Genomic DNA, 27839 nt, shown 5'->3' on the forward strand with positions numbered 1-27839 from the left:
AAACATTTCTTAAAATCCAGATCGATTCAGTTCAGCTTTGTTTTTGTTCTTTTAATTAATTTATTAATTTGTATTGAGTCACTTCATGATAAAGAAATCTCAAGGCACATTTACAAATGCAGCCCAATTTGGTCCAATTCATTGTAGCTCAGTTAAAACAAAGTCTTTTATATTTTTAAGTGTCCATATAAGCAGATTCCTAAAAAATAATAAAATCAACGGATTGCATCAAATCATTAAGTTGTGTCTGACACATCTCTTGCCCCTTAGTGGATTTTTTATGTTCTGCAGTTAAAACCAGCTAGGAGCACGAAATGGATCAGATTAGCACTTTTCAAAGTACCCAAAGCGGTTTACATTGAATCCATTATTTACTTGGTGGTGGTAACCTACATGTGTAACCACAGTTGGGACAGACTGACGGAAACATGGCAGCCAATCCGACTAATACTGCTAATGCAGCATCATCGTCATCGTACATGAACTGAGATCTCTCCAGTCTCATCTCTTGTTCTGTCGCTTCCTCCAATAACTTCTTCTTGTGCATCTTTGCCAAATCAACCACAGTTAGCGTTGAAAAGAAGCAGTGTGTTTATATCCACTTGCTAGTGTGTTGCTAGCGTGTTGCTAGCATGTGACATGGTGCGTAAAGGAAACTCAGCTGCAACATCACACAATGTCCTGGAAGAAAAACTAGAGAAGTGGTTCCTCATCTTCAGGAAGCTGCTGGACGATGACGCCTTCAGAAATGTAAATAATAGACGTCACTGTGGCATCACACAGTCCAGACACAGTTTTAATGTGGGAAAGTTACGTAATATGTCTGACATCTAGTTTCATAAATGTGTGACAAACCACCTCTGGTCTTTTCTTTTATTATTTTTGATTTAATACAACTGGAACTGGAACGATAGAATGCGTCAGAATTCCTGCCTGTGATGTTTTAAGAAACTGGTTTAACATGTGACTGTTGACAAGACTGTACCTACCACTGTCTGTGGGCAAACTGTAGAAGAGGTCAATTTGTGCGCACAGGTAACTTAATGCTCTCTTATAGGGTAATACCATTTCAGGGCTCACTGCTTGCTATTTGCGTTCAAATTTGTCCTTCCATGGTCATGTAAATCATTTCATATACGGAGTAGGCACCCTGCAGAAAACAATGAGGAATAGAAATGATTGGATCACTCCTTCCCCTAAAGCCAGCTGTGAAAAGAGCTGTAAAACAGGATGGGAAAGGGAGCTGAGCTACATTATCAAATATAGAAACCATACTATTTTCACGAATGTCTTCTCATGACATCCCTGCGATGATCGAAAACATCATATATAGAACCAAAGAGTAAATACTGTCACTACAGAACGTACTGAAAAGGGAGTTGTGCTACTGACTGTAAGATTTGCACAAAGTATGTGATTGTTGTCAATTACAGCGTTTCTGACGCATACTAAGCCAGTATACCACACATTACTCTTAAATGTCTCCACGGTGCCCCCTAGAGTGGGGTGAGGGTACTTCATGATGGTTTCCCACACCCCCAGCAATAAAAATCCACCAAATATAAAAACGTCTCCTTTTATTTTATACTCGCACAGCTGGCTGGAGAGACTGCACTCAGCTCATTTCAACACGTCTTTGCTGGATTTAAAACATGTCATCACACATATCAGGCAAAAAATAAGAGGTTTGTTCAAAGGTAAGGTGAAATACAGTAGATGCTCTCAATATAACAATTCCCAAATAAAAAATGGCTCCACTGATTTGTAGCATGTGGACAGACTGTCCCAGGACCCCAACGACTAAAGTTTACCTTAGTACCCAAACCCATGTTTTTATTCAACCATCCACAGAGAAGACCTTGTAAAAACATAAAATAAACCATAAAATAGACAGTGGGACACAGCTGGTCTGGTCACAGCTCGTCCTTGGCGCTCTGATAGTCTGAGGCCGATGAGGAATCCTTCTTAGATGCAACTTTTTTAGTCTGTTTTGTGGCTGGCTTTGTGCCGTTTTTACCTGCCTGCTCGGTTTGTGTTTTAACCATCTGTTTTCCATCTTTTTTACCAGCAGGTTTAACTTTATCCACTGTTTTGGTCTTTACTTTAGGCGCAGCTTTGGCCTTAGTAGCTGCTTTGGTAACCGGTTTCGTCCCGGCTGCATCCTTTGGGGTCTCGGCTGGTTTATCAGCTGCTGCTTCCAGCTTCTGATCTGATGGCACGTCCTCTTGTTTGGTTTCTGCCTGGTCAGCTGGTGCAGGAGCTTCTGTTGCTACTGGCTGAGACTCCGAAGTGTCCGTTGTCTCCATTTGGATGAATTCTTCATTCACGGGGGTTGAAAACATCTTCAGCATATCCTGAGCTTGGATTCTCTCCTGAAGGAAGTAAGTAAAGTTTATTTATACAGTACTTTCCACAGGTTAAAATCCACAATGTTTTTCAATCATCAAATAATACAATGAAAGCAAAGAATAAAAGCAGCCACATAGAAGTAGATTAGAGATAAGACAGAGGGGGGTAACAGCAAATATAAAATATGCAATTAAACAAAAAGACATGAAAGCATCAGACCAGGTCCTTGTCGATTTAAAAGCCTGTCTGAGTAAAAGGGTTGTTAGCTGCTTGTTAGAGGTTTCCACAGAATCCAGGCAGCATTAGGTGCCAGGAAACACAGGGTCCACAGCTTCAAAAGCCCTGCCCCCAGACTTAAAAAGGCTACTGACCTAAACTCATTCAAAGTTTGAACTTGAACTAGTTCAAAATTTAAATGGTGAACTCTGAAAATGAACTATTTATTTTAATATGTAGGAACTGAACTGTGAACGTGCTCATTTGAAGCTGGTGTCTGCAGGATTCCGTTTGCAAATATATTCACTTTGGGAAGTGTTTTAGAAAATCTATGGTTTCTGACTCCAGAAACGCCGGCTCTGTGTGGACAAAACACAGCTGTAGCAGAATCACCTAAACCCGTCCAGGTGAGGACAGGGTCTAGGGCATCAGGAATGTATCCCAGGGCTTGAGCGGACAGGTCTCTAAACATGAGAACTAAAACTTTAAAACGGATTGTAAAATGCACTGATAGCCAGAGCAGAACAGGAGTCTGGGGTTTGTTTCCTGCGTTGGTGAAAAGCTGAGCAGCAACGTTCTGGACTGCCTCAACACGGCTACGCTCCTTCTGGTTAAAATTAGTAAAAAGGCTGTTAGAATAATCTAAAGGAGATTAAATAAAAGCATGGATAATAATCTACAGTTTTGTTTTAGACTGAAGTCTTTGCAGTTTGGAGATATTTCTCAACTAAAAGAAGCAGTTTCTGATTAATTCTTCTGACTGGTGATCCAGAGACGTGGCTGAGTCAAAGACAACACCAAGGTTTCTGAGGCTTGGATGGACAGAGAAGCCTAATTTACTGAGGTGTTCCTGTACGTCAGGGATGCAGCTGGAAATGCTTGTTTCATAGCCACTTTTTGATGCTTGCTAACCATTTAATCTGAGATGAGATGTGATGATCATTAGGCTTGAAAGAACAACACAGCTGTACATCATCAGCATAGAGATGATCTGAAACATCAGGGTACAGCCGGATTATCTCATCTAGAGGTGGAATGTGTAAAAGGAAAATGATAGGTTCAGGGACTGAAGCTTGGGGTACTCCACACATCAGGTTAGTAGGTCCTGACATGATCTGATTTGCAAAACAATGAAGCTTCTGACTGACAGATATGAACGGAAGCATTTCACCAGCAGGTCAGATCTACCTACCTCATCACGAAGCCTGCAGATCAGAAAATTATCATAGACGGTGTCAATGGCAGACGTTCGGTCTAATTAAACCACAAAATGGGTGACATTATAATGTTGCTGGAGATGTTAGGCACAACCGTCTGCAGGGATGTTGCTACAGAAACCTGTCGAAAACGTGCTCCACTACAGCTTTACCAAGAACATTTTACAGAAAAGGAAGAGATCTGTAATTCTGGGGCTGAGAGGGGTCCAGACTCTACTTTTTCAACAGAGGAAAGAGAAGGAACACATGTAAAATGATGCAAACGAGGCCAAGAGAAAGATTCAACTGATATGTTCACTGAATGAATTCACCACAGTAGAGAAGAAACCAACCCAATCCATCTAATGTTGACATTACCTTTTCTTGGTGAGCAGGATCCAGGGTGAACCACAGTGCAACAGCACACCTCTGACCTTTGGTGACAGCTCTGACTCCATGAGGGTTTTCCTTCCCTGCTCCGAAGCCAACCACACGGCCACATCGTGGGTGCACCTCAGCCTGCAGGGGTCCCAGAATCAAGTTCAACATGCAAACCCTACAGGGGTCCCAGAATCAAGTTCAACATGCAAACCCTGCAGGAGTCCATGCATTATCACCCCATGTTCTAACACATTTTATTTTTTTAAATCCCTTACTTTTCTAGTTCAAGGTTCAATTTATTTATGTCACATTTCTCACATTTCATGCAGCCCAAAGGGCTTTACAATCTAAAATACAACTTGAATCATAAAATATACGACAGTCATGCAAAAAGCAATTAAAAATGCAGTAAAATACTTTCAAACCAATCTATAAACAAATTTAAAGAAAGAAATATCTCAGTCAACTTGTGCTAAAAGCCTGTTTGTACCAGTCTGTTTGTGGACTCAGAATTTCCAGATTTCTCTCCTCTGATCTGATGAGAACTCTAGTAATCACAGATCCAGAGCGCCGTGCTGATTTACTGGGTGTTTTAGTGTCAGAGATGTGATCGTTCATCCATCCGTCCAAGTTACAGGACGCCAGGTCAGTATCAGCAGGTGTGTGATGCAGGTGGAGTAGCTGCATCGAATCTGTTGAGATTTAGTCCTAAAGAAGCTAACTGTTAGCCTGTTTGATCCCAACGCACATCTGGTACCAACAGGGTAGCTTCCTGAGACTCGGGAATTACTGCCGAGGTCTCATTTTCCAGCTGCTCAGGTACCGGTGCAGGCTGATCATTGGTCGGCTCAGTAGCTAGCCTAAAGCTGGATAAACCTCCTGCTACAAGCATGTAGCCACCAGCAGGTCCTCCACAGTCTTGCACTGGGCTGAAGTTTCACATCTTAATAACTGCAGAGATAAAAAGTCAGAATAATTCACTTCTGATTCCACTTGGTCAAAGTAGGCTAATAATGGCCAGTTTTTGGCTACTTCACTTATCAAGGGGATGAATATTTTCTCTCTACGTGTTGGCACATTATGGAACATTAGAAAAACGTTTTACCGTGACTGTTCTTGCATCCAGTTCAGTGAAAATGAACTCTCCTCCTTCAAAGTCGTCATTGAGATAAAGGATGGCGCTGCAGGAGACATCAGACATTAGCTGTGTGTTGGTCAGAAAGGCTGTGTGGAGGCAAAACGGACTCACCTGTAGTCTCTGTGTGTGTACGCCGGAGGTTCTTTTACACACTCGCTCCGCTCAGGAACCAGAACACAGTTGTCCACATGAACAGGGTGGCTCAGGTCCTCACGGTCCTCCTGCTTCTCTGGAGGAGCAGAAACACAAAGACTAAGACAGCTGGTGACTGATCTCTGGTCAGACATCCGTCCAAGACCTTCCAGCGTAACTCCACAGCTAGACAGCTTCTTTCTAAGGAAGTCAGTCCAAAGACAGCCAGTTGTGTTTACACACAGTTTCTACTAGATCAATAACATGAATCCTTTCATGCATAGTGTCTACTACAGCTGTTTAACAGCTGTTTTCTAGCATATGAATGAGTGGCGATGGAATCGTTTCTACTTCTTCTCCTCAGTGGAGTCATACGCTGCCGTTCACTGCAGCAGAAATAAATATAGAACGGAACCAAGTTTGTCCAGTTGCAAGCAGGAAAATAAAATGATTAATCTATATTTTCACATAGATTCCATAAATATAATATCATATGCTTTAATATACATTTTATAGATAAAAATAGCTGAAAAATAAAACATGATAAAACATTTAAAAAGCATCACAGTGTTTGTCAGTAGATAAAAAAGAAAATAAAATAGTGCATGTTATAAAAATGTTTTAATTCATGCATCAGGCCAATAATAAATACTAAATGTAATATATGCTAAATTTATCCAAATATACAACCTTTAAAATGTCTTTTTATTTACTTTTGTTTTTGTTTTATTCCTTTATTGTGTTTTTAGGCAGTTTTGTATAACTTTGTTAATGAGTTTTAGCTTTTTTTTAGCTCAGGTTTGAAAATGACAAATTAAGAAGCAAAATGAAAAAATAGAACAAAAAAATAATACAAAAATAAAAATAAATACATGAATATAAATCAATCTACAAAAAAAGAAAACACTTCTCATTTGACTTTTATTTAATTATTTACTTGTTTGTTTGGAGCTATTTTCTACATCGTAGAAGAATATTTATTCTTATTTTGTGATGATTAGAAGTCTGTCAGTGTTTTATGGTCTGCTGCCACCTAGTGGTGAGAAGTTTTAACACCTTTTTTCTTGAAACTTGAGCTGTTCTACAACTTGATGGAAGTTTTTCTCTTCACTTGTCACTGTGACATAAAAACTCAGTAAAAGTGTGAATCAGCTCAGAGACATGTGACAGAGAAAAGATCCAGCCAAGCTTCGTCATCACTTACACATAAAAACCTGAATAAACAGGGTTTCCCTGCAGGGACGAGCGCTGCGGCAGCATCTTACCATCGATGGCGGAGCGGCACACCAGGTGGGAATAAGAGAAGTAGAGTGGAGACTCCAGACGAAAGTACGACTCCAAAACCTTCCTCACTTTCTCACCGAGGTCGAAGAACAGACGAGCGCTCTTCAGAGGAACCTTCCCCTCCTGTCCCAGCTGTCCACAAGGAAACACACCATTTAGCAGCTGATAGGAGGAAGACGCCTTCACCTGTCTGAGGGATTCATTCGTGACCCCAGTACCAATAAAACCAGGTTGCTACAGGAACCGGTATTTACTGTGGCTTTTTCTCTCTTGTAAGCAATTTAAATGAAATGAAATTAAAAACGTTAATGCCTGGAGGAACTGCTGGATGGATAAAAACAGATAAAGATGACACAGAAGTTTTGTCCAAAACAAAAATTAAAGCAAACATATAAACATTCATTTGGGATATTTTCTGCCTTTTAACCTTCTTGCAGCATATCCATGGCGTCTGTTTTAAAAGATTTCATTCTTTTTATTATATAGTTTTATTTATTTACTATTATTATTTTCTACTATTTATTATTTAGTCATCTATTTAAAGCATTTTATTTGGCTGTTGGCCTAAAGCAGCAGAGTACCTGGACACAGTGGCCATCGACCGCAAGGTCACATGGCCTGATCTCTGGTGGGCAGAACCACAGCACAGAAACTTCCTTGAACAGGCGGCATACCACATTCAGCCCAGCTCATTAAACCTCTTCATCTGGGGCAAAACAAAGTCTCCTGACTGCCCGCAGAGCCCAGGCAGGGCACATCGGAGCACATCTTGGGCAGGGTCGGTACACCTGGCGCCACAACCAGGTTCTGAAATCCATCGCGGAAGCTACAGCATGGGAATCAGCAGCAGCAGCCGTTGGCCCTGCCCCACCAACCAGTTAACTGTCCTCATAAAGGCTGTTGAACAGCAAAGACCTGCGGGAGCCAGAACCACCAGAATCCTTCTGTCCATCATTGCAACCAGCCCAAGGCCAGACATCGTCCTGCTTCAGAGGATACAAAAACGCATCATCCTGACTGAGCTGACAGCGCCGTGGGAGGAGCATCTGGGCAAGGCCCACGAGAGGAAGAGGGATATATATGAAGAGCTGGTCATCGATTGCCACAAGCAGGACTGGAAGGCAAAGTACATGCGGACTAAGGCTGGGTGTAGAGGGTTTGCATGCCCCTACACGCCTCTGCAGGCTCCTACATGCCCCTACAGGCCCCCCACAGGCTTCTACAGGCCCCTGCAGCCTCCTGCAGGCCCCTACAGGTCTCTACAGGCCTTTGCAGGCCGGACAGGCCCCTACAGACCCCTGTAGCCTCCTGCGGGCCCCTACAGGCCTCTACAGGCCCCTGCAGCCTCATGCAGGCCCCCACCGGTCTTCACAGACCCCTGCAGGCCCTCACAGGCCCCTACAGGCCCCTACAGACCCCTGCAGCCTCCTGCAGGCCCCTACAGGCCTCTACAGGCCCCTACAGGTGTCTACAGGCCTCTGCAGCCTCCTGCAGGCCACTACAGGCCCCTGCAAACCCCTACAGGTCTCTACAGACCTCTGGAGGCCCCGCAGACCCTCACAGACCCATACAGGCCTCTACAGGTCTCTACAGGCCACTGCAGACTCTACAGGCCCCTGTAGCCTCCTTTAGGCCCCTACAGGCCTCTGCAGGTCCCTGCAGCCTCACGCAGGCTCCTGCAGGTCTCTACAGGCCTCTGCAGGGCCTGTAGGTCCCTACAGAGCCTCTACAGGCCCCCGCAGGCCACTACAGGTCTCTACAGGCCTCTGCAGGCCCTGCAGGCCCCTACAGACCCCTGCAGGCCCACACAGGCCCCTACAGGCCTTTACAGGCCCCTGCGGCCTCCTGCAGGCCCCTACAGGCCTCTACAGGCCCCTGCAGCCTCCTAATGCAGGCCCCTACAGGTCTCTACTGCTCTCTGGAGGCCCCGCAGGGCCCTACAGATCCCTGCAGGCCCTCACAGGCCCCCGCAGGCCTCTACAGGCCTCCTGCAGGCCCTACAGATCCCTGCAGGCACTCATAGGCCCCCGCAGGCCTCTACAGACCCCTGTAGCCTCCTGCAGGCCCCTACAGGCCTCTACAGGCCCCTACAGGTGTCTAAAGGCCTCAGCAGGCCCCTGCAGCCTCCTGCAGGCCACTGCAGACCTCTACAGGTCTCTACAGGCCTCTGGAGGACCCGCAGGCCCCTACAGAGCCCTGCAGGCCTCTACAGGCTGCTGTAGCCTCCTGCAGGCCCCTACAGGTTTCTACAGGCCACTGCAGGCCCTACAGGCCTCTACAGGCCCCTGCAGCCTCATGCAGACCTCTACAGGCCCCTGCAGCCTCCTGCAGGCCCCTACAGGTCTCTACAGGCCTCCGCAGGCCGGACAGGCCCCTACAGACCCCTGCAGCCTCATGCAGGCCCCTACAGGTCTCTACTGCTCTCTGGAGGCCCCGCAAGCCTCTACAGATCCCTGCAGGCCCTCACAGGCCTCTACAGGCCTCCTGCAGGCCCCTACAGATCACTGCAGGCCCTCACAGGCCCCCGCAGGCCTCTACAGGGCTCCTGCAGGCCCCTACAGACCCCTCTTGAAAGTGTCTTTGCTCAGACTGGTTGAAACTGGCATCTCTCCAACATATTTAGGCTTCATCTGTGTGCATTGGGGAGAACTGGTGATATGGATCCATGCAGTCACCAGTCTGTGTTACAGACCTTGACAGCCTTCAGGATGGTGACTCCCTGGAACATCTCACTAGGTGTGTGCGGGGAGGGGCGCCCGCTGTAACCATCGCCTTTCAGAGCAGCTGCCTGAAAAAGGAGAAAAGCATCGTTACACCACCCGACAGCAACCAGGCTTCAGGATGTGTTTCAGAGGGACTCACGTTGGAGAGACTGTGCAGCTCCCTGCACTCGTCATTGGTGGTGACCCCGTCCAGCAGAACCCGCTGAGAGCCGTTCAGCTGCTTGGACATCATGGCCACCTTGATGCCGTCATACAACACAGCACCACCTACAGGACGGGGGTCACAAACATTCATACATCTTTGTTTTGCTTGTTTTCACAGGGAAACATCATCCGCTGGGTCACCTTCTAGTGGTGCAATAATCTTGGCCATATCCGAAGAATCCTTCTTCTTCTCCTCAACCAGTGTCTCAATCTCCTTCATGAGGTTTCCGATCTCCTCCGTGATCCTGGCTGCAGTCTCTCTGTCGGCCCTGAACACAATCAGATCAACCGTAAGCCACCTCCCAGTCTGTACATGTTTGCAGTAACGGTTTAAATCTTACTTCTGTTTGTCTCTCAGTCTCTTGGGCATGACGTCTTCAGGAGTCCATGTGTCCTTACGACAGAAATAACACATTTATTTATCTTTAGCATTAAATACTGTAAATGGTGACAGTATGAGAAAGAGTTCATCCCCTCACCGGATCTACGAAGGTGATCCCGAAGGCTTCGTATCCAAAGTAGAGCAGCTCTTTCTCCAGTACGGACTGCTGGATGTACTGTTTGACCACCTGGGGAGTCAGAGTACCACAACCTGAAATGTTCAACCTCCTACGATCAGCATTAGAGGATAAAACCAGGGTCCAGCCTTCTGACTGCTGCGTCTTACAGGTGATGAGGAAGACCTGCAAGTCTTCTCATCACTTTATTCTCCCATCAACATTTTTTGTTATCTGTGGTTACCAAAAGCATTGCATGAACTGTAAATAAATCTCTGATTTGCAGCGGGTTTAGCATCGCATTACTGAAATATGCTAATTCTTCCCTGCTTCTATAACATCTGTCTTCACCTTTCAGCGTTAATGGAGCCTTTCCAGATGTGCATGTTTTCCCTTTTTTTTAACTTTCATTTAACCAGAAGGGTCAGATGTTTAGCGTTGCCACTTAGTCTGTTTTACAGAGGACATCTGGACAGGACCTCGAAACAGAGGAAAGACTGGCGGCGGTGGGATCTTTGTTTACATCCGTAATGCGTGGTGCCGGGATGCTAAGGTGGTATGAAAACACTGTTCACCACTGGTGGAGTTTATGATCAGAAGGTACGGTCCTTCCTATCTGCCCAGGAAGTGTACTGCAGTCTTGCTAGTTGCAGTTTACATCCCTCCCACCAACAACAGCAGTGATATGAGAGCAGCCTTAATGAACTGTACCAGGCTTCACCATCCTCGCTGGAGATTTTAATCATCTCAAGACTGTCCTTCCAAAATTTCACCAGCATGTTGATTTCCCCACAAGGGGAGACAATATTCTGGACCTGGTCTACAAAGGGGGCATACAAAGCCATTCCCGTTCCCCATATCCAACTCTCTGATCACCTCACTGTTATGCTAATGCTAGCATACAGACAGAGTGAAAGTCACCAAACCAGCAGAAGCAGGTCAGAGTGTGGCCAGAGGAGGCCTCCTCTGCTCTTCAAGACTGCTTTGACACAACAGAATGTTTAAGCAGGCAGCCACTTACAGCAACCATCCAGACAGGAGAGTACACAGACACTACATCCTACATCACCAAGAGCATCGATGATGTGACCTACACAAAGAGCATCATCACACGGGCTAACCGGAAGCCGTGACTGACAGCGGAGCGCCACAGTGCTGCGAGAGCAACACCTCTCTGCTCAACAACCTGAACAGCTTTGCACGCTTCGACTCACAAAACAACATGCCCACAGAAAACCCCGCCCCCTCCACAGGACCAGACTCTATGCCTGTCTGCACCAGCGTGAAAAGGACCCTCTCCGCCATCAACACCCGGAAGGCAGCAGGTCCAGACTACATCCCGAGCCGTGTGCTGAAGAACTGCACAGAGGAGCTTAAGAAGGTCTTCACAGACATCTTTAACACTTCGCGGGCGTCGTCACAGCACGGGCGTCAGACCCAGAGCAGGCATCGGTCCCAGAGCGGGCGTCAGCACAGCACGGGGGTCAGACCCAGAGCGGGCGTCAGCACAGCACAGGCGTCGGCACAGCGCGGGCGACGGACCCAGAGCGGGTGACAGAACAGCAGGGATGTCGGACCCAGAGCGGGCGTCGGCACAGCGAGGGTGTCGACACAGCACGTGCGTCGGACCCAGAGCGGGCGTCGGCAAAGCGCTGCCGTTGGACCCAGCGCGGGCAACGGACCCAGAGCGGGTGTCGGCACAGCAGGGATGTCGGATCTTGAGCGGGTGTCGGACCCAGAGCGGGCGTCGGCACAGCACGGCGTCGTCATAGCACGGGCGTTGGACCCAGCGTGGGCGACGGACCCAGAGCGGGTGATGGCACAGCAGGGTTGTCGGACCCAGAGCGGGTGTCGGCACAGCGCGGGCTTCGGACCCAGCGCGGGCGACGGACCCAGAGCGGGTGTTGGCACAGCGCAGGCTTCAGACCCAACGCGGGCGACGGAGCCAGAGCGGGCGTCAGACCCAGAGCAGGCATCGGTCCCAGAGCGGGCGTCAGCACAGCACGGGGGTCAGACCCAGAGCGGGCGTCAGCACAGCACAGGGCGTCGGCACAGCGCGGGCCGGACCCAGAGCGGGTGACAGAACAGCAGGGATGTCGGACCCAGAGCGGGCGTCGGCACAGCGAGGGTGTCGACACAGCACGTGCGTCGGACCCAGAGCGGGCGTCGGGCAAAGCGCTGCCGTTGGACCCAGGGTGTCGGCACAGCAGGGATGTCGGATCTTGAGCGGGTGTCGGACCCAGAGCGGGCGTCGGCACAGCACGGGCGTCGGCATAGCACGGGCGTTGGACCCAGCGTGGGCGACGGACCCAGAGCGGGTGATGGCACAGCAGGGATGTCGGACCCAGAGCGGGTGTCGGCACAGCGCGGGCTTCGGACCCAGCGCGGGCGACGGACCCAGAGCGGGTGTTGGCACAGCGCAGGCTTCAGACCCAACGCGGGCGACGGAGCCAGAGCGGGCGTCAGACCCAGAGCAGGCATCGGTCCCAGAGCGGGCGTCAGCACAGCACGGGGGTCAGACCCAGAGCGGGCGTCAGCACAGCACAGGCGTCGGCACAGCGCGGGCGACGGACCCAGAGCGGGTGACAGAACAGCAGGGATGTCGGACCCAGAGCGGGCGTCGGCACAGCGAGGGTGTCGACACAGCACGTGCGTCGGACCCAGAGCGGGCGTCGGCAAAGCGCTGCCGTTGGACCCAGCGCGGGCAACGGACCCAGAGCGGGTGTCGGCACAGCAGGGATGTCGGATCTTGAGCGGGTGTCGGACCCAGAGCGGGCGTCGGCACAGCACGGGCGTCGGCATAGCACGGGCGTTGGACCCAGCGTGGGCGACGGACCCAGAGCGGGTGATGGCACAGCAGGGATGTCGGACCCAGAGCGGGTGTCGGCACAGCGCGGGCTTCGGACCCAGCGCGGGCGACGGACCCAGAGCGGGTGTTGGCACAGCGCAGGCTTCAGACCCAACGCGGGCGACGGAGCCAGAGCGGGCGTCGGCACAGCAGGGACGTCAGCACAGCATGGGCGTTGGACCCAAAGCAGGCGTCGGAGGCAGCGCAGCCGTCGGACCCAGAGCGGGCGTCGGCACAGCACGTGCGTCGGACCCAGAGCGGGCGTCGGCAAAGCGCTGCCGTTGGACCCAGCGCGGGCAACGGACCCAGAGCGGGTGTCGGCACAGCAGGGATGTCGGATCTTGAGCGGGTGTCGGACCCAGAGCGGGCGTCGGCACAGCACGGGCGTCGGCATAGCACGGGCGTTGGACCCAGCTTGGGCGACGGACCCAGAGCGGGTGATGGCACAGCAGGGATGTCGGACCCAGAGCGGGTGTCGGCACAGCGCGGGCTTCGGACCCAGCGCGGGCGACGGACCCAGAGCGGGTGTTGGCACAGCGCAGGCTTCAGACCCAACGCGGGCGACGGAGCCAGAGCGGGCGTCGGCACAGCAGGGACGTCAGCACAGCATGGGCGTTGGACCCAAAGCAGGCGTCGGAGGCAGCGCAGCCGTCGGACCCAGAGCGGGCGTCGGCACAGCAGGGGCGTCGGATGTTTTTTAATGTTTGCATTAATCTGATATGTGCTTTAAATCATGGCTCGGTTCCTCCAGTGAGAGAGCTGCTGATATTGTACAATACCCATTCAGAGGAATGTTTATGGCAGATTACTGCATAAAAACTGTATTTTTTCAGAAATTATAAATTGTATGTTTAAAATAGGAATGTAAAGTTTGCTGAAAGCTAGAGCTTCTTTTAAGTATGTTAGGATTTGTTTTAAATGATTGAGATAAAACCAGATAGTCTTAATTTTTCCAGATGTATAAAATCCTGATCAAACATCTTTGCTTCTTTACAAACATGAAACAAGTCAGACTGAGCGAATCAGCTGATGCGTCTCATTATTACTGTTACGGCTCCGTGTCCTAGATGGAGCTGAAACATCCGCCCTTGCAGAGTCAGCGTACCTCTTTGGCTGATGTGGTCTTGGCTTGGTCTTCTCCCAGCACGGCAGAATAATAATCCAGGTTCTGGTTCATCACCTCGTCGTCGGGGTGGAACAGCAGGTAGGTCTTTGCACACTCTATGGCCTGCTTGTATTTCTCACCTGCAGGACAGAAAATACCTGCTGGGATATTTTTCTGACACAGATGACGTTAAAAACTTCAGGCTACTTTACAGGAAGTCATTTTTTATGTGGCCAGCTGGGGGCGCCAGAGTTTTATTATTAAGGTACCACTGCACACACACTTATTTTATTTATACTATTTTAAATGTGTAAACATTTTTATCTATGATGTCACGTTTTACTTGGTTTGATAACTACTGCTCACTATTTTATGATGATTTATACCTCTGTAAGTGGCATTAAATGTACAGAACTCCATTACCAGAACTGATGAGTTTCCTGAAAAGCAACAACAAAAACAAGAAAAAATTACATCTATCACTGAGCGTCTTCACTGACTTCATTGGATCTCATAAATAGAAGCAACACTTGAGGCCAGCAACATACTGCAATAAAGTTTAGATGGACATAATATGCGGTAACCTTGTTCTGGAAGATTTTCCAACCAGCAGTTAGCTGATTACAGGTAAGGGTGACAGGATTGGATATAAAAGAAGCATCCACTAAAAGCTTAGGCTGTGTCTGAATGTCCCCCCTACTCCCTACATAGTGCTCTATATAGGGGTCACGCCATTTTGTCGGAGTGTCAACATGTCCAGAGAGAAAAAAGCAGGGCACTCAAAATGACCCACAATGCATCTTGAAAAGTAGTGAGCATCGATGGTCACTAGATGGGTCAATATAGACCACAATGCATTGCGGGCAGAAGCTCAACATGGAGCAAGGAGGTGAAAAAATTGAGCTGTGCGAAATTACCTATAAGCAAACAAACAAACAAAGAATAAAATACAACATAAGGAATAAAAATAAAAATATTTACACACAACTCTGGATTGGACTTGGAATGACATCTTGACACGGGTTGTGGTTACCATGGTGATGGCAGTAGTCAGGAGGTTTGCGGCGAGGAAAAAATAGGCAGCTTTGTGTCTGAATCGCCAAGAGAATGAGTCACTATGTAGTGAAGGAGGGGTTAGGGAGTAGGGTGGACATTCGGACACAGCATCAGTCTAAATTATCCATCACCAGCGCTGATCTGTGGATTCATCCAGCTGGAGGGAAAACGAGTCTCCAAGTTTTCCAACAAGGTCTGTTCCCATTTTTATCTGTCCTGCAGCTAACCGAGTCCTCAGACCCAGGTTTTAGTTTCTGTCCATCATCGTCTCTGCAGAACGTCAGCAGTAGCAGGAGGACAACTTCACACCGGTTCTTCTGCTCTTTGCTAGCAGCAAAGACACCACAGAAGAAGAGTCCAGGGCTTTAGATGATGTGGTGGATGTGGTTTCCTCCTAAAAACTCAGGTGTCTCCCCAACATGAAGTTCTGGTTCCATGATGATGGAGATGTTCTGGTTCCATGATGATTGAGATGTTCTTGTTCCTGATGATGGAGATGTTCTGGTTCCTGATGATGGAGATGTTCTGGTTCCATGATGATGGAGATGTTCTGGTTCCTGATGATGGAGATGTTCTGGTTCCATGATGATGGAGATGTTCTGGTTCCTGATGATGGAGATGTTCTGGTTCCATGATGATGGAGATGTTCTGGTTCCTGATGATGGAGATGTTCTGGTTCCATGATGATGGAGATGTTCTGGTTCCATGATGATGGAGATGTTCTGGTTCCTGATGATGGAGATGTTCTGGTTCCATGATGATGGAGATGTTCTGGTTCCTGATGATGGAGATGTTCTGGTTCATGATGATGGAGATGTTCTGGTTCCATGATGATGGAGATGTTCTGGTTCCTGATGATAGAGATGTTCTGGTTCCATGATGATGGAGATGTTCTCGTTCCATGATGATGGAGATGTTCTGGTTCCTGATGATGGAGATGTTCTGGTTCCATGATGATGGAGATGTTCTGGTTCCTGATGATGGAGATGTTCTGGTTCCTGGTGATGGAGATGTTCTGGTTCCATGATGATGGAGATGTTCTGGTTCCTGATGATGGAGATGTTCTGGTTCCTGGTGATGGAGATGTTCTGGTTCCTGATGATGGAGATGTTCTGGTTCCTGATGATGGAGATGTTCTGGTTCCTGATGATGGAAATGTTCTGGTTCCATGATGATGGAGATACTTTCTACCCACATCACCACCATCGGCGTTTTATACCGGGAGTGTGTCAGTCGGAGCGCCCGCGAGTGCAGTCCACCTAGCAGGATTCGCGAGATCCCGAAATCACAGGAGTGGAGAATCTTGTGATTCTCTACTTCCAGAATAAACGTCTCATTGTCCATGATGACAAAAAACAAAACACTGAGACCCCTGACCAGTTAAACATGGCCTCCGCTGCTATTCACAACCATTTTAGTTAGCAGCGCGTATCAGAAGCGTGTTGTCGCAGCGAGTCTATTTTTCATGCTTCACGCACCCAGAATGCGTCAATTCCACAGTTCAGATAGGGGCAGACAGGAAATCAGACACGGGAGCAGAGTAAAAGCTTCTGATATTTTTCAAAATAAAAGCCCCGGTGCAGATTTGCGCTGCACGGTTAGCGAGATTCTGCATCATTGCTGCCCGAGAAGAGAATCGCAGAAGAAGAATGAAGACGAGGACAAAAACTGTAGACATTGTGGGAGCTTTTGAATAACGACTATATGCGAATGTTTAGGCGTGCTGGGCGGTTGGAAACGTTACAGCGACGCATTCTTGCCGCCAACCGGTGTCTGAAACTGACGGTGGCTCGCGGGAGTTATAGTTTATACATAATTACATAATTAAAATATCTAATAAAATCTACAAAAATTAGATAGAAGTACAATATGTCTTATATGTGAAGTTTAAAACTCATTAAAAATCTTTTGAGAAATATAACTTAGACTTCGGGCTGCACGGTGGTGTGGTGGTTAGCACCGCAGCCTCACAGCAAGAAGGTTGCCGGTTCGAGCCTCGGCTGGGGGGAGGTTCGAACCTGGGGGGCGTGGCCTTTCTGTGTGGAGTTTGCATGTTCTTCCCGTGTATGCGTGGGTTCTCTCCGGGTTCTCCGGCTTCCTCCCACCATCCAAACACATGATGTTAGGTTAATCGGTTATTCTAAATTCTCCCTATGAGAGAGAGTGTGTGTGAATGGTTGTTTGTCTATCTGTGTTGGCCCTGCGACAGACTGGTGACCTGTCTAGGTGTACCTGCCTCTCACCTGTTAAAATGCTGGGATAGGCTCCAGCTCACCCGCAACCCGTCATGGAATAAGCGGTCAAGATAATGAATGAATGAACTTGGACTTCATATTCATTGTATGTATATAAGATATTACAAATTTCTAAAATAAATTAATAAAAATGAATTAAATTGAATGTGTAAATAAATCAAATAAGATTGTAAAATATTGTTAAAACTCATTTTTCTCCAGAAACTTCAGGTTGTGTATTTTCTGAAAGGACGGGTTAATCATGTTGGTACTTGTACGTCTTTGTACTGAAACATTATTTCTAGGTTATCATGCTGTTATTGTACTGGTGCGACCCACTGAAGACCGGATAGTTCTGGATGTGGAACTTGGACTGGGATAGTTCTGGATGTGGAACTTGGACTGGGATAGTTCTGGATGTGGAACCTGGACTGGGATAGTTCTGGATGTGGAACTTGGACTGGGATAGTTCTGGATGTGGAACCTGGACTGGGATAGTTCTGGATGTGGAACTTGGACTGGGATAGTTCTGGATGTGGAACTTGGACTGGGATAGTTCTGGATGTGGAACCTGGACTGGGATAGTTCTGGATGTGGAACTTGGACTGGGATAGTTCTGGATGTGGAACCTGGACTGGGATAGTTCTGGATGTGGAACCTGGACTGGGATAGTTCTGGATGTGGAACTTGGACTGGGATAGTTCTGGATGTGGAACCTGGACTGGGATAGTTCTGGATGTGGAACCTGGACTGGGATAGTTCTGGATGTGGAACTTGGACTGGGATAGTTCTGGATGTGGAACTTGGACTGGGATGTAAGCTGGCTCCCTGGTTTGGGGTATAATGCTGGAAAGCGGCTGAGAAGCAGGGACTTACTGTTGTAGTAGGAGAACTGCAGGTAGTTGAAGAGTGAGGGCAAGAAGTCGGGGAAGGGCTGGTCTCTGCTGGCGGCCGAGGCCAGCTCCACGGAGCAGTGCTGCTTGCAGCTCAGGACCTGCAGGTAGTGGTCTGACATGCACGCCAACCGTTACCCTGCTTGTTTAACACATGCACGTTTCGCCTCTTTGTGTCAATCGGTGGCGCGACGCCTCACCTGTCATGGTCTGGAACAGGTCTGCGCTGTACTCCATGTAGTTGTACCCATCAAAGCGGTAAGACCCCTCACACAGAGCCCTGCACTCCTTATCGGCCGTGAAGTACTCGCCGACAGCTGCCTCGAAGTGCTGGGCTGCCAGGCCAAAGGAGTCGTCGCTGTAGTAGCTCTTCCCCAGCAGAAACTCCGCCTGTGCAAGGACAGATTCACCATGATGCTTGTTGGAGAGCAGAAACCACCCCTGACCAATCAGAGACCAGGTTTGTTCTCACCATGTGCGGCCTGGCCTCCAGATCTTTGAAGTCCTCCTCTTGGACTCCTGCCATCATCCTGTAGTAGTCCAGGTTCTGTTTCATCTCCATGTGATCTGGATTGGCCTGGAAGAAGGTGTTGGCAGCCGCTACCGCCTTGTCCAGTTTATTGATCTAAAGATAAATATTCATCACATCATTTCCATGGTGACTCGGGAGGGAAAAAGAGGGCAGAAGAGGAATTTTTCGGGGTGTGAGACAGAGATCCTGATGGACCACGTTGGAAAAGGTAAAAATGTGTAATTGGTGGACACGGCGTGGACGTTACTGGTGTCAGAAAGACAGAATAGTGGCAGCAGGTGGAGACGCTGTCATCACAGAGTCAGAAGGAAGAAACGCCAGAGACGTCGGAACGTATGAATGGATATTTCAGATCATCCGTCTGTCAAGCAGGAGACCGAAGTTCGAACATGCGTGATTCACTTTGGAGGAAAGCTTCTGCTAGATGACAGTAATGATGCTGGTAATTTGTTTTAAATAATAAAATAAATATGTACAGATACATCTGAGACTGGTAGCAGTTTTTTTGTGTTAAATAATATTTCTTTCTAGTTGCTGGGTGTTCCAGCTGGGTGGGCGGGGCTACAGCTGGGTGGGCGGGGTCACCCACCATCACAGCAGCCATGTCCTCAGAGGAAGTCCTGCAGGTGCAGAGGGAACCATCGCCGCTATTAACCAGGTTTACAAGGAGCTGCGGGAAACGGAGACGGTCTTGATGGAAACTGGGACAATAATTATAAAAGCATTGTGTAAGAATAAATAAATAAACAAAGGAAATCCACCTGGTCTGTGTTTCGTAAGTGTTGCATCACTTCTAGACCTCCAGTCTGTCCCACTCTGCTGGATCTCAGAATAAATGACCAAAGCTTCCTTTTCTTTTACTGACTGGTAAATGTTGGCAGCAGACTCTCCACCTCATCTTCTCCTTGGTTTATTCTGGACTCTTGGTGTCGCCGTTTCCCATTTTCCCAGATTTTCTGCGTACACCTGGGTCAGAGTTTGTGTGGAGGTAGAAACATTCTCCTGCCAGGTTTGGTTTTACGTACGGCGGTTTTTGTACCTACACCAGCTTCAGAATAAAAGGCAGAAACATCCAAAGAAAAGTTTTGGAAAGTCCTTCAAGGATCATGGAGAATTACTCCTAAAGACAAGAAAACTTGCTTTCGAACTCCTTATTCTGTATTTTTATTTACGATTGAAAAGGTTTTTCTCCAGTTGAACCTTCTCCTGGTTTTGAAATAATGAGAGGCATCTGAAGACGTTTGTTCTCTTCATTCTTTATATCAAAACATTTTTTAACAAATCAAATCTCTTCACCGGCTTTTGTTGTGGTGCATTCAGGTTCCATTTCATGTCTACTCTCCATCACACACACACACACACACACACACACACACCAAGACAACGATGATATGAAAGTAATATTTACATTAAAATATAACATTAAAAACTTTGTCCCAGTTCCTTACCAGACCCCGTGATAGACATTTGAATTTAGTTTTGGGCCTTTAAACCACACAAATCCTAAATTCAACGTCCTCGCGTCAGATCCACGAGGCTGACTCCCCCTTACGACGTGGCATGGCTGTCAGCTCGGGGGGGTTGGGGTTCGCTCTGTACAGCATCAGCCCTGAACTAAAACCTGAATGAATCTCTACAAAGTGTAAAAAAGTAATCTGTAAGTAACCCCCCTCACCTTGAAATAAGCGACCTGTAGGTAATTATACGGAGTCCTTTTCTTGAACTCCAGTTCTACTTCATCACCAACTTGGTGCAAAGTTGGTGATCCGAGCTTCTCAGTCTCGCAGGATTTCACACAATCAGCCCGTTTCAGGATCTTCTGGAAGAAGCCCAGATCCTCCACAGACCCAGTCCCGGGAACGGGGACTCCCAAACCGGCCAAGGGCTCGCTGAAAGCGGTCTGGTTGGCGCAGCTCAGCCGGCACTCAGCCTTCACTTTGCGGACCGTAGCTTTGTTCCTGAGCGCCTTCTCCATGTTGAGGATAACCGACAACCAGTCCGCCTTCTGGTAGGCTTCCACCGCCGCGTCGAAGAGGAAATCATAGGGCTCCAGAGGCAGGGGGTCGGCCAGATCACTGTCCGATCTGCAGAGCGGCGCAGCGAGGCAGAGGAACATCAGCGCATGGCGGAGGTCCATGGTGGGAAAAGCCTGGGGCTGAGGCCAGGCGCCGGCAGAGCAGAGAGGAGGTGTCCCGGGAAGGCAGGCTGGGACTGGTGTGTGGAGGTGGGGTTGAAGAGTGGAGACCCCAGGAACAGCGCCACCTCCACAAAACCACCAAATCTTTGTACGACCACGTTTACCACTGACTTCAATGTAAGGTAACTCAAAATAACTTTAAACTTATATATATAATTAGATTTAAAGTAAACAAAAATCATATAATTTCCTCCTCTGAGTTCCATAGCCGGAGTTAAAATCCAGATGGCCTGGGGGCAGAGATTTGGTGGTGGGCCCCATCACCAGTATGCACTAAAATTTCTGTGTAACGTTTTTTGTTGTTGTTGTTGTTGTTGTTTTGTTTTTTTGTTTTCTTTTGTTGTTTGTTTTTTTTTTTTTTTAAGGAAAAAAAAGTTTAACCTGTGTTTAATTTTTAAAAATCCTCGACAAAGTTTACGATTAACCCTGCAAACAATTACCCACTGGAGGGTAGCAAGCTTGTAATATTTAAGGAACACTGAGAATTCCTGGACTGGTCCCTCAGGGTTCCTAATATTTACATTACAACTTCCAGTAATTGTCATATGAATATTGAAGACCTTGTAAACTTTTGGCAACCCAGGAAAACCCTGAAAGGTTAAAAGCTTAAGGAACCTTCAGGAAACTCTCATACCACAATCGTTCAGAGTTCCCTGAGGGTAATGTTTGGTTCCCACAATTTTACTTTTCAGGAACATAACCTGATTTTATTTTCTTTTTTCCAACAATGATTTGAGAATTTTCCCTTAAAGATGCACTACTTAACTTTTGCCATTTTCTCATGGTTGATATGGCAGCACCACTCATACATGTTTATGGACATACTACTACTATGGACATAGACCATCGGTAATGGCTCTGTGGTGTATGGGTGTGGAAAATCTAATTATTCTTTAATTAATTAAACTTAAGATTCCTGCATCTGTGTATGTTTGATATGTTCAAGTACAATGAAATTGGGGGCAGGAAATCATGTACGTGTTCTGACTTTTCCTATGGTGCTTTAAGGCGTAACTGATCCTAAACGGAGCTCTAGCTCCTTCAGACAAAGCTGCTGCTGCAGCTTTAAATCTTGTTTGTCCATTCAGAGACACCGTAGTAAAACCGGTGGAGCTGCATGTATGTGGACCCACGATGAGGAGATAGAATTTTTATTTTTATTTGGAAAATTACCAGAAGCTTTTACACTGCTTCCTTGTCTGATTTCCTGTCTGCCCCTATCTGAACTGCTGCGTTTGACGCGTTCTGGAGTTCTGAATGCTGCAGATTTCTAATTGATTTTTTATAAGACCTGTAAAAACACTGTTACAGTAATCAAGCTGACCAAAGATGAGAGCATTGACTAGTTTTCCCTAATCTAGTTTTCTATCTATCTATCTATCTATCTATCTATCTATCTATCTATCTATCTATCTATCTATCTATCTATCTATCTATCTATCTATCTATCTGTCTCTGTGTGTGTGTGTGTCTGTGTGTGTGTGTGTAGAAGTGGTTCTCATGTGTTCTTACTAATATAACCAAACTTTTTGGAGTTTCTTTGCATGCAGCAAGATAAACAAAACAGCTGTTCATGCAGCTTATGTTACGTGATGTTATTTAAAGGTGACTCAGCAGAAACGCGTCTTTACTGTACATGTTCTGTTGTGAGACTCTAGTTCGTGTGCCTAAAAAATAGAGCAACATCTTATTCTCCATTTATTGACCAAAACTCAGAACTTTTAAGCCATTTTAACAGTGCTTCTTAATGGACAAAAATCTGTAATAACAGTCACAACTGCACTCCAGATAAAATAGTGAATTTTAGCATTTTTACCAGGCATTAATGTGGACTACTATTCCCAGCAAAGCGGGGAGGAGCCTTCCGCACTCGAGCCTAAAACGTGAGTTTAGCAAGTTATAAAACCGGCAGCTGTACAGGGTGTACGGCGGCTGTACTTGTCAACATTGTCCATTATTTTAGTTAAAGTGAAGTAAAGGAAGATGGACACGACTGTGAGCCTGCCGAACCAACCTGATAAAAGCAGCAGAGGTAAGAAATGTGCCGCGTCTCGAGCTGGTTTAGTAACGTTACAGCTAGCAATGCTTTCCTGCTAATTTGTCAGACTTTACATTTCCACTCAGGCGAGGCGGTCAGGTTAGAAACGCTGTGGCAGACGTGAGACCGTGAGGATGGAGCTGTTATATAAGCCTGGACGAGCTGCTGCATGATGCAGGGTTAGACAGGGTTGTTCATCGATATACTGAATCAGAAAGCAGAGAAAAGCGATCAGTGTGTCCTGGGTTGTTTTTCCACACCAGAGCTTTTACCATTTGAAGACTCCAGACTTTATCTTTTGTTTGGTTAAAGAAATAATAATTATGCTTAGTTACTGAAATGCAGTTTTGCATCGTGAAGTATTGTTTAGCTGTTTATATAAGATTATAAAGGGAAATAAATTTAAAAGGCTCAAAAAGACAGATAAAAGTAAGGTGTCTGTTAGCTTAGAGTTAGCAATGAGCTGAAAACACCCGGAGCTGAGACATTTCACCAGCTTCTCTCCACATGTAATCATCACGCCTGTTACCATGACAACACCGTGGCATTGGCTGGGTTCATGCTGGAAGCCGCCATGTTGGAACTGGGATTGCTGGCAGAGTTCTTCCCCTCAGGGATCAGATGTTATAACCTGATACCTACAAAGAGCCAGAAGCAGCAGCCATGACGGGGCGGAGGCTTCAGTTCCAGAGCTGTTATAACTCTGTGTGTGTGTTTAACTCTGTGTGTGTGTGTGTCTAACTCTGTGTGTGTGTGTGTTTAACTGTGTGTGTGTGTTTAACTCTGTGTGTGTGTGTCTAACTCTGTGTGTGTGTTTAACTCTGTGTGTGTGTTTAACTCTGTCTGTGTGTGTCTAACTCTGTGTGTGTGTTTAACTCTGTGTGTGTGTGTGTGTGTTTAACTCTGTGTGTGTGTGTGTTTAACTCTGTGTGTGTGTGTTTAACTCTGTGTGTGTGTGTGTGTGTCTAACTCTGTGTGTGTGTGTGTGTGTCTAACTCTGTGTGTGTGTGTTTAACTCTGTGTGTGTGTGTGTCTAACTCTGTCTGTGTGTGTCTAACTCTGTGTGTGTGTTTAACTCTGTGTGTGTGTGTGTGTTTAACTCTGTGTGTGTGTGTGTGTTTAACTCTGTGTGTGTGTGTGTGTTTAACTCTGTGTGTGTGTTTAACTGTGTGTGTGTGTGTATGTGTGTGTCTAACTCTGTGTGTGTGTGTTTAACTCTGTCTGTGTGTGTCTAACTCTGTGTGTGTGTTTAACTCTGTGTATGTGTGTGTTTAACTCTGTGTGTGTGTTTAACTCTGTGTGTGTGTGTTTAACTCTGTGTGTGTTTAACTCTGTGTGTGTGTGTTTACCTCTGTGTGTGTGTGTTTAACTCTGTGTGTGTTTAACTCTGTGTGTGTGTGTTTAACTCTGTGTGTTTGTGTGTTTAACTCTGTGTGTGTGTGTTTAACTCTGTGTGTGTGTCTAACTCTGTGTGTGTGTGTGTCTAACTCCGTGTGTGTGTGTTTAACTCTGTGTGTGTGTGTTTAACTCTGTGTGTGTGTGTGTCTAACTCTGTGTGTGTGTGTTTAACTCTGTGTGTGTGTGTTTAACTCTGTGTGTGTGTGTGTGTGTCTAACTCTGTGTGTGTGTGTGTGTGTTTAACTCTGTGTGTGTGTTTAACTCTGTGTGTGTGTGTTTAACTCTGTGTGTGTGTGTGTTTAACTGTGTGTGTGTGTTTAACTCTGTGTGTGTGTGTTTAACTCTGTGTGTGTGTGTGTTTAACTGTGTGTGTGTGTCTAACTCTGTGTGTGTGTTTAACTCTGTGTGTGTGTGTCTAACTCTGTGTGTGTGTGTCTAACTCTGTGTGTGTGTGTTTAACTCTGTGTGTGTGTGTGTCTAACTCTGTGTGTGTGTGTGTGTTTAACTCTGTGTGTGTGTGTGTGTTTAACTCTGTGTGTGTGTGTGTCTAACTCTGTGTGTGTGTGTTTAACTCTGTGTGTGTGTGTGTCTAACTCTGTGTGTGTGTGTGTTTAACTCTGTGTGTGTGTGTGTTTAACTCTGTGTGTGTGTGTTTAACTCTGTGTGTGTGTGTGTGTGTCTAACTTTGTGTGTGTGTGTTTAACTCTGTGTGTGTGTGTCTAACTCTGTGTGTGTGTTTAACTCTGTGTGTGTGTGTTGTACCTGTGTGTGTGTGTGTTTTTGTAACTGTGTGTGTGTGTGTGTGTTGTAACTCTGTGTGTGTGTGTGTTATAACTCTGTGTGTGTTGTAACTGTGTGTGTTTTTTGTAACTGTGTGTGTGTGTTGTAACTGTGTGTGTGTGTGTGTGTTGTAACTGTGTGTGTGTGTGTGTTGTAACTCTGTGTGTGTGTGTGTTGTAACTGTGTGTGTGTGTGTTGTAACTGTGTGTGTGTGTGTGTTGTAACTGTGTGTGTGTGTGTGTTGTAACTGTGTGTGTGTGTGTGTGTTGTAACTCTGTGTGTGTGTGTGTGTGTTGTAACTGTATGTGTGTGTTGTGACTCTGTGTGTGTGTGTGTATGTGTTGTAACTGTGTGTGTGTGTTGTAGTGACGCTGGTGGAGACCAGTGCGGCCCCCAGCGGGTTGGAACTAGTCAGCTCCTACCAGACCAACAGAGTGGGAGACCCCATGGACCTGGTGGCCCTGGCAGAACAGGTGCAGAAGGTGCGGATCCAGGTTTCTCCAACATGCCAATAAAGGCCCGAAAGGTGCCGACGTGGTAAAATAAAGTGTGAAATATAAATGTTGGTGTTTGTAAGAGCAGTGTGCGGGTTTAAGGCAGCGGGGTCCAAAGCCAGTCCTTGAGGGCTGCAGTCCTGCAGGTTTTCAATGTTTCCTGCTCCAACACACCTGAATGGATCCAGCAACCTATGAAGTTCTGCATGTCTAAGTAATTCGAGTCAGGTGTGTTGGAGCAGGAAACATTGAAAACCTGCAGGACTGTGAGACCTGGAGCCGGACACCCCCGACTCAAGGGATATCTTCCAACACCCTGCACACCAAACTGCTAACCACAACCACACACACTCCTAACCGTCGCACCATCCTGAGCCTTCAGTCCGGTTGTTCCATGGAATTCCCTTCCTGACCCGCTTTAGGCTGCAGGTTCCAGACTGGTTTTAAAGACTTTAATATCGGTCTGATTCCTTTTTTAGGCCTCGTGGATTTTCTCTTATAGAATTGATTATCCATCTTTTTGTTTTTTACATTTTTAGTCAGTAGCACTTTGAAATTTTTCATTTTAGGTGATTTAGAAATAAAAATAATGAATTGTAATTATTTTTCTGTGTAGAACTTTCGTTCAGGACACTTACGAGGTGTTTCTTGTGTTCATTTAGGGAGATGATTTCATAAAAGCCAACGCTTGTAACAAGCTGACGGTGATCGCAGACCAGATCCGATACCTGCAGGAGCAGGCGAGGAAGGTAGGACCAGCACCTGAGTCTGCTGCACTTTTCCTCAGCTGTGCCAGGAAGCTGTCACATCTCTTCTGTTCTAGACTCTGGAAGAAGCTAAAAGAGATGCGGACCTCCATCACGCTGCCTGCAACATTGTGAAGAAGCCAGGCAACATGTATTACCTCTACCAGCGGCCGTCTGGACAGAAATACTTCTCCATCATCTCCCCTAAGGTTGGTGCTCCACTGATACTCTAACTTTCAGGACTCCAGCGTAGCATCTGTTAACACCCGCCGAAAACCTAGCGTAGGACAGCACACCTGCAAACGTGAAGTTAGGGTTTAATGTTCATCACAACACAGCTGACCAGAAGCCTCCGTACAGCCCGGTCGGGCCTCCAGATCCGGCCCGGTCGGGCCTCCAGATCCAGCATGTTCAGGTCGGATCTGGAGGTACAGTTGCAGCCAAACAAGCCTTTTCCATCCGATGGGATGTCCGAGGATCATCTACAATGACGTGGTGGTAAAATAAAATCCTGAATATAAAATGAATTCCAAGATGAAATAAAAACGCATCAAAAACGCTTCTTTCCCAGTTTTAGACTTCAGCTGAGGTTTGATTAAAAGCTGGTAAAGATCGATGATCGATTGTAAAGAAAGCCGCCGGCTTCCTGGTCATTACTGAATGTCATTGGTGGTAAATACTTGAGAATTTTTACATAATTAATTCTCCAGCTTTCAGAGTGAAGTTAAGTCATAAGTTAATTTAAATGTTTAAAGATCAAACCATGAACAGGTGGTCATTCTTCTTATTTGTTTCAGCCGTAGAATTAAATGCAAAGTTTAAATGTGACACCTGAAGAAAAAGCTCATGAAAGTCTTCATGGTGTACCTCTGTTCTCCTCTCTGAAGGAATGGGGACTGAGCTGCCCGCATTCATTTATCGGCGCCTTCAAGCTTCAACACGACATGTCCTGGACGCCCATGGACAAGGTGGACAAGAGGGACGCAGAGATGGCCATCATGGACAAACTTCTCAGCCAGCAGACGGCCCTGCCGCCCCACACAGGACCAAACTTTAAAGGCCTCACCGAGTAATGGGCGGATAAAAGTGGACTGTAACCGGTCACACAGAGGCTTTTCTAAGAGGACGCTCGTGGGTGGAGGTTAACTATGATCTTTAAGGGACATGCTGATCCATACGGGGATGGAAGGAGGAGCCTGACAGCATCAGAGACTCTTTACTACACGTTTGTTTTCCAGGCTGGTGACAGACTCTCACCTCTTTACTACACCAACATTCAGATTCAAAGCAAAACAAATGTTCTGTCTCACCAGGCGGAAGCACAAAGCTCCACAGTGCTTCTTTTAAAGCAAAACCACAGCTCAGTAACAGAAATAAAATGTTTCTATTGGTCTCTAA

The 27839-nt window shown here is 46.9% G+C and overlaps 2 protein-coding genes across 3 annotated transcripts; one reads left to right on the forward strand and one right to left on the reverse strand.

Moving 5' to 3' along the window:
- Window positions 1-1560: 1560 nt before the first annotated feature.
- On the reverse strand, window positions 1561-20925 carry p3h1 (prolyl 3-hydroxylase 1). The gene is made up of 15 exons (XM_041981748.1): window positions 20464-20925; window positions 18729-18881; window positions 18457-18646; window positions 18240-18371; window positions 14074-14213; window positions 10103-10192; window positions 9965-10017; window positions 9765-9892; window positions 9559-9686; window positions 9389-9484; window positions 6678-6828; window positions 5392-5509; window positions 5248-5323; window positions 4140-4280; window positions 1561-2372 (listed from the first exon to the last, which is right to left on the reverse strand). The coding sequence occupies exons 1-15, from the start codon at window positions 20923-20925 to the stop codon at window positions 1914-1916; spliced, it is 2517 nt and encodes an 838-aa protein (XP_041837682.1). The 3' UTR covers window positions 1561-1913.
- On the forward strand, window positions 20911-27839 carry c3h1orf50 (chromosome 3 C1orf50 homolog). Of its 2 annotated transcripts, none has more exons than XM_041981761.1 (5): window positions 20911-21107; window positions 25568-25727; window positions 26358-26444; window positions 26519-26650; window positions 27329-27839. In XM_041981761.1, exons 1-5 carry the CDS (start codon window positions 20911-20913, stop codon window positions 27512-27514), a joined length of 762 nt encoding a protein of 253 aa, XP_041837695.1. In that variant the 3' UTR covers window positions 27515-27839. The 2 variants fall into 2 exon arrangements, with proteins under 2 accessions (XP_041837695.1, XP_041837696.1); XM_041981762.1 differs by lacking the exon at window positions 20911-21107 and adding an exon at window positions 22842-23017 and having other exon boundaries at window positions 25568-25683.

This window comes from Melanotaenia boesemani, chromosome 3 (genome assembly GCF_017639745.1).
Source record: "Melanotaenia boesemani isolate fMelBoe1 chromosome 3, fMelBoe1.pri, whole genome shotgun sequence".
Lineage (NCBI taxonomy): Eukaryota > Metazoa > Chordata > Actinopteri > Atheriniformes > Melanotaeniidae > Melanotaenia > Melanotaenia boesemani.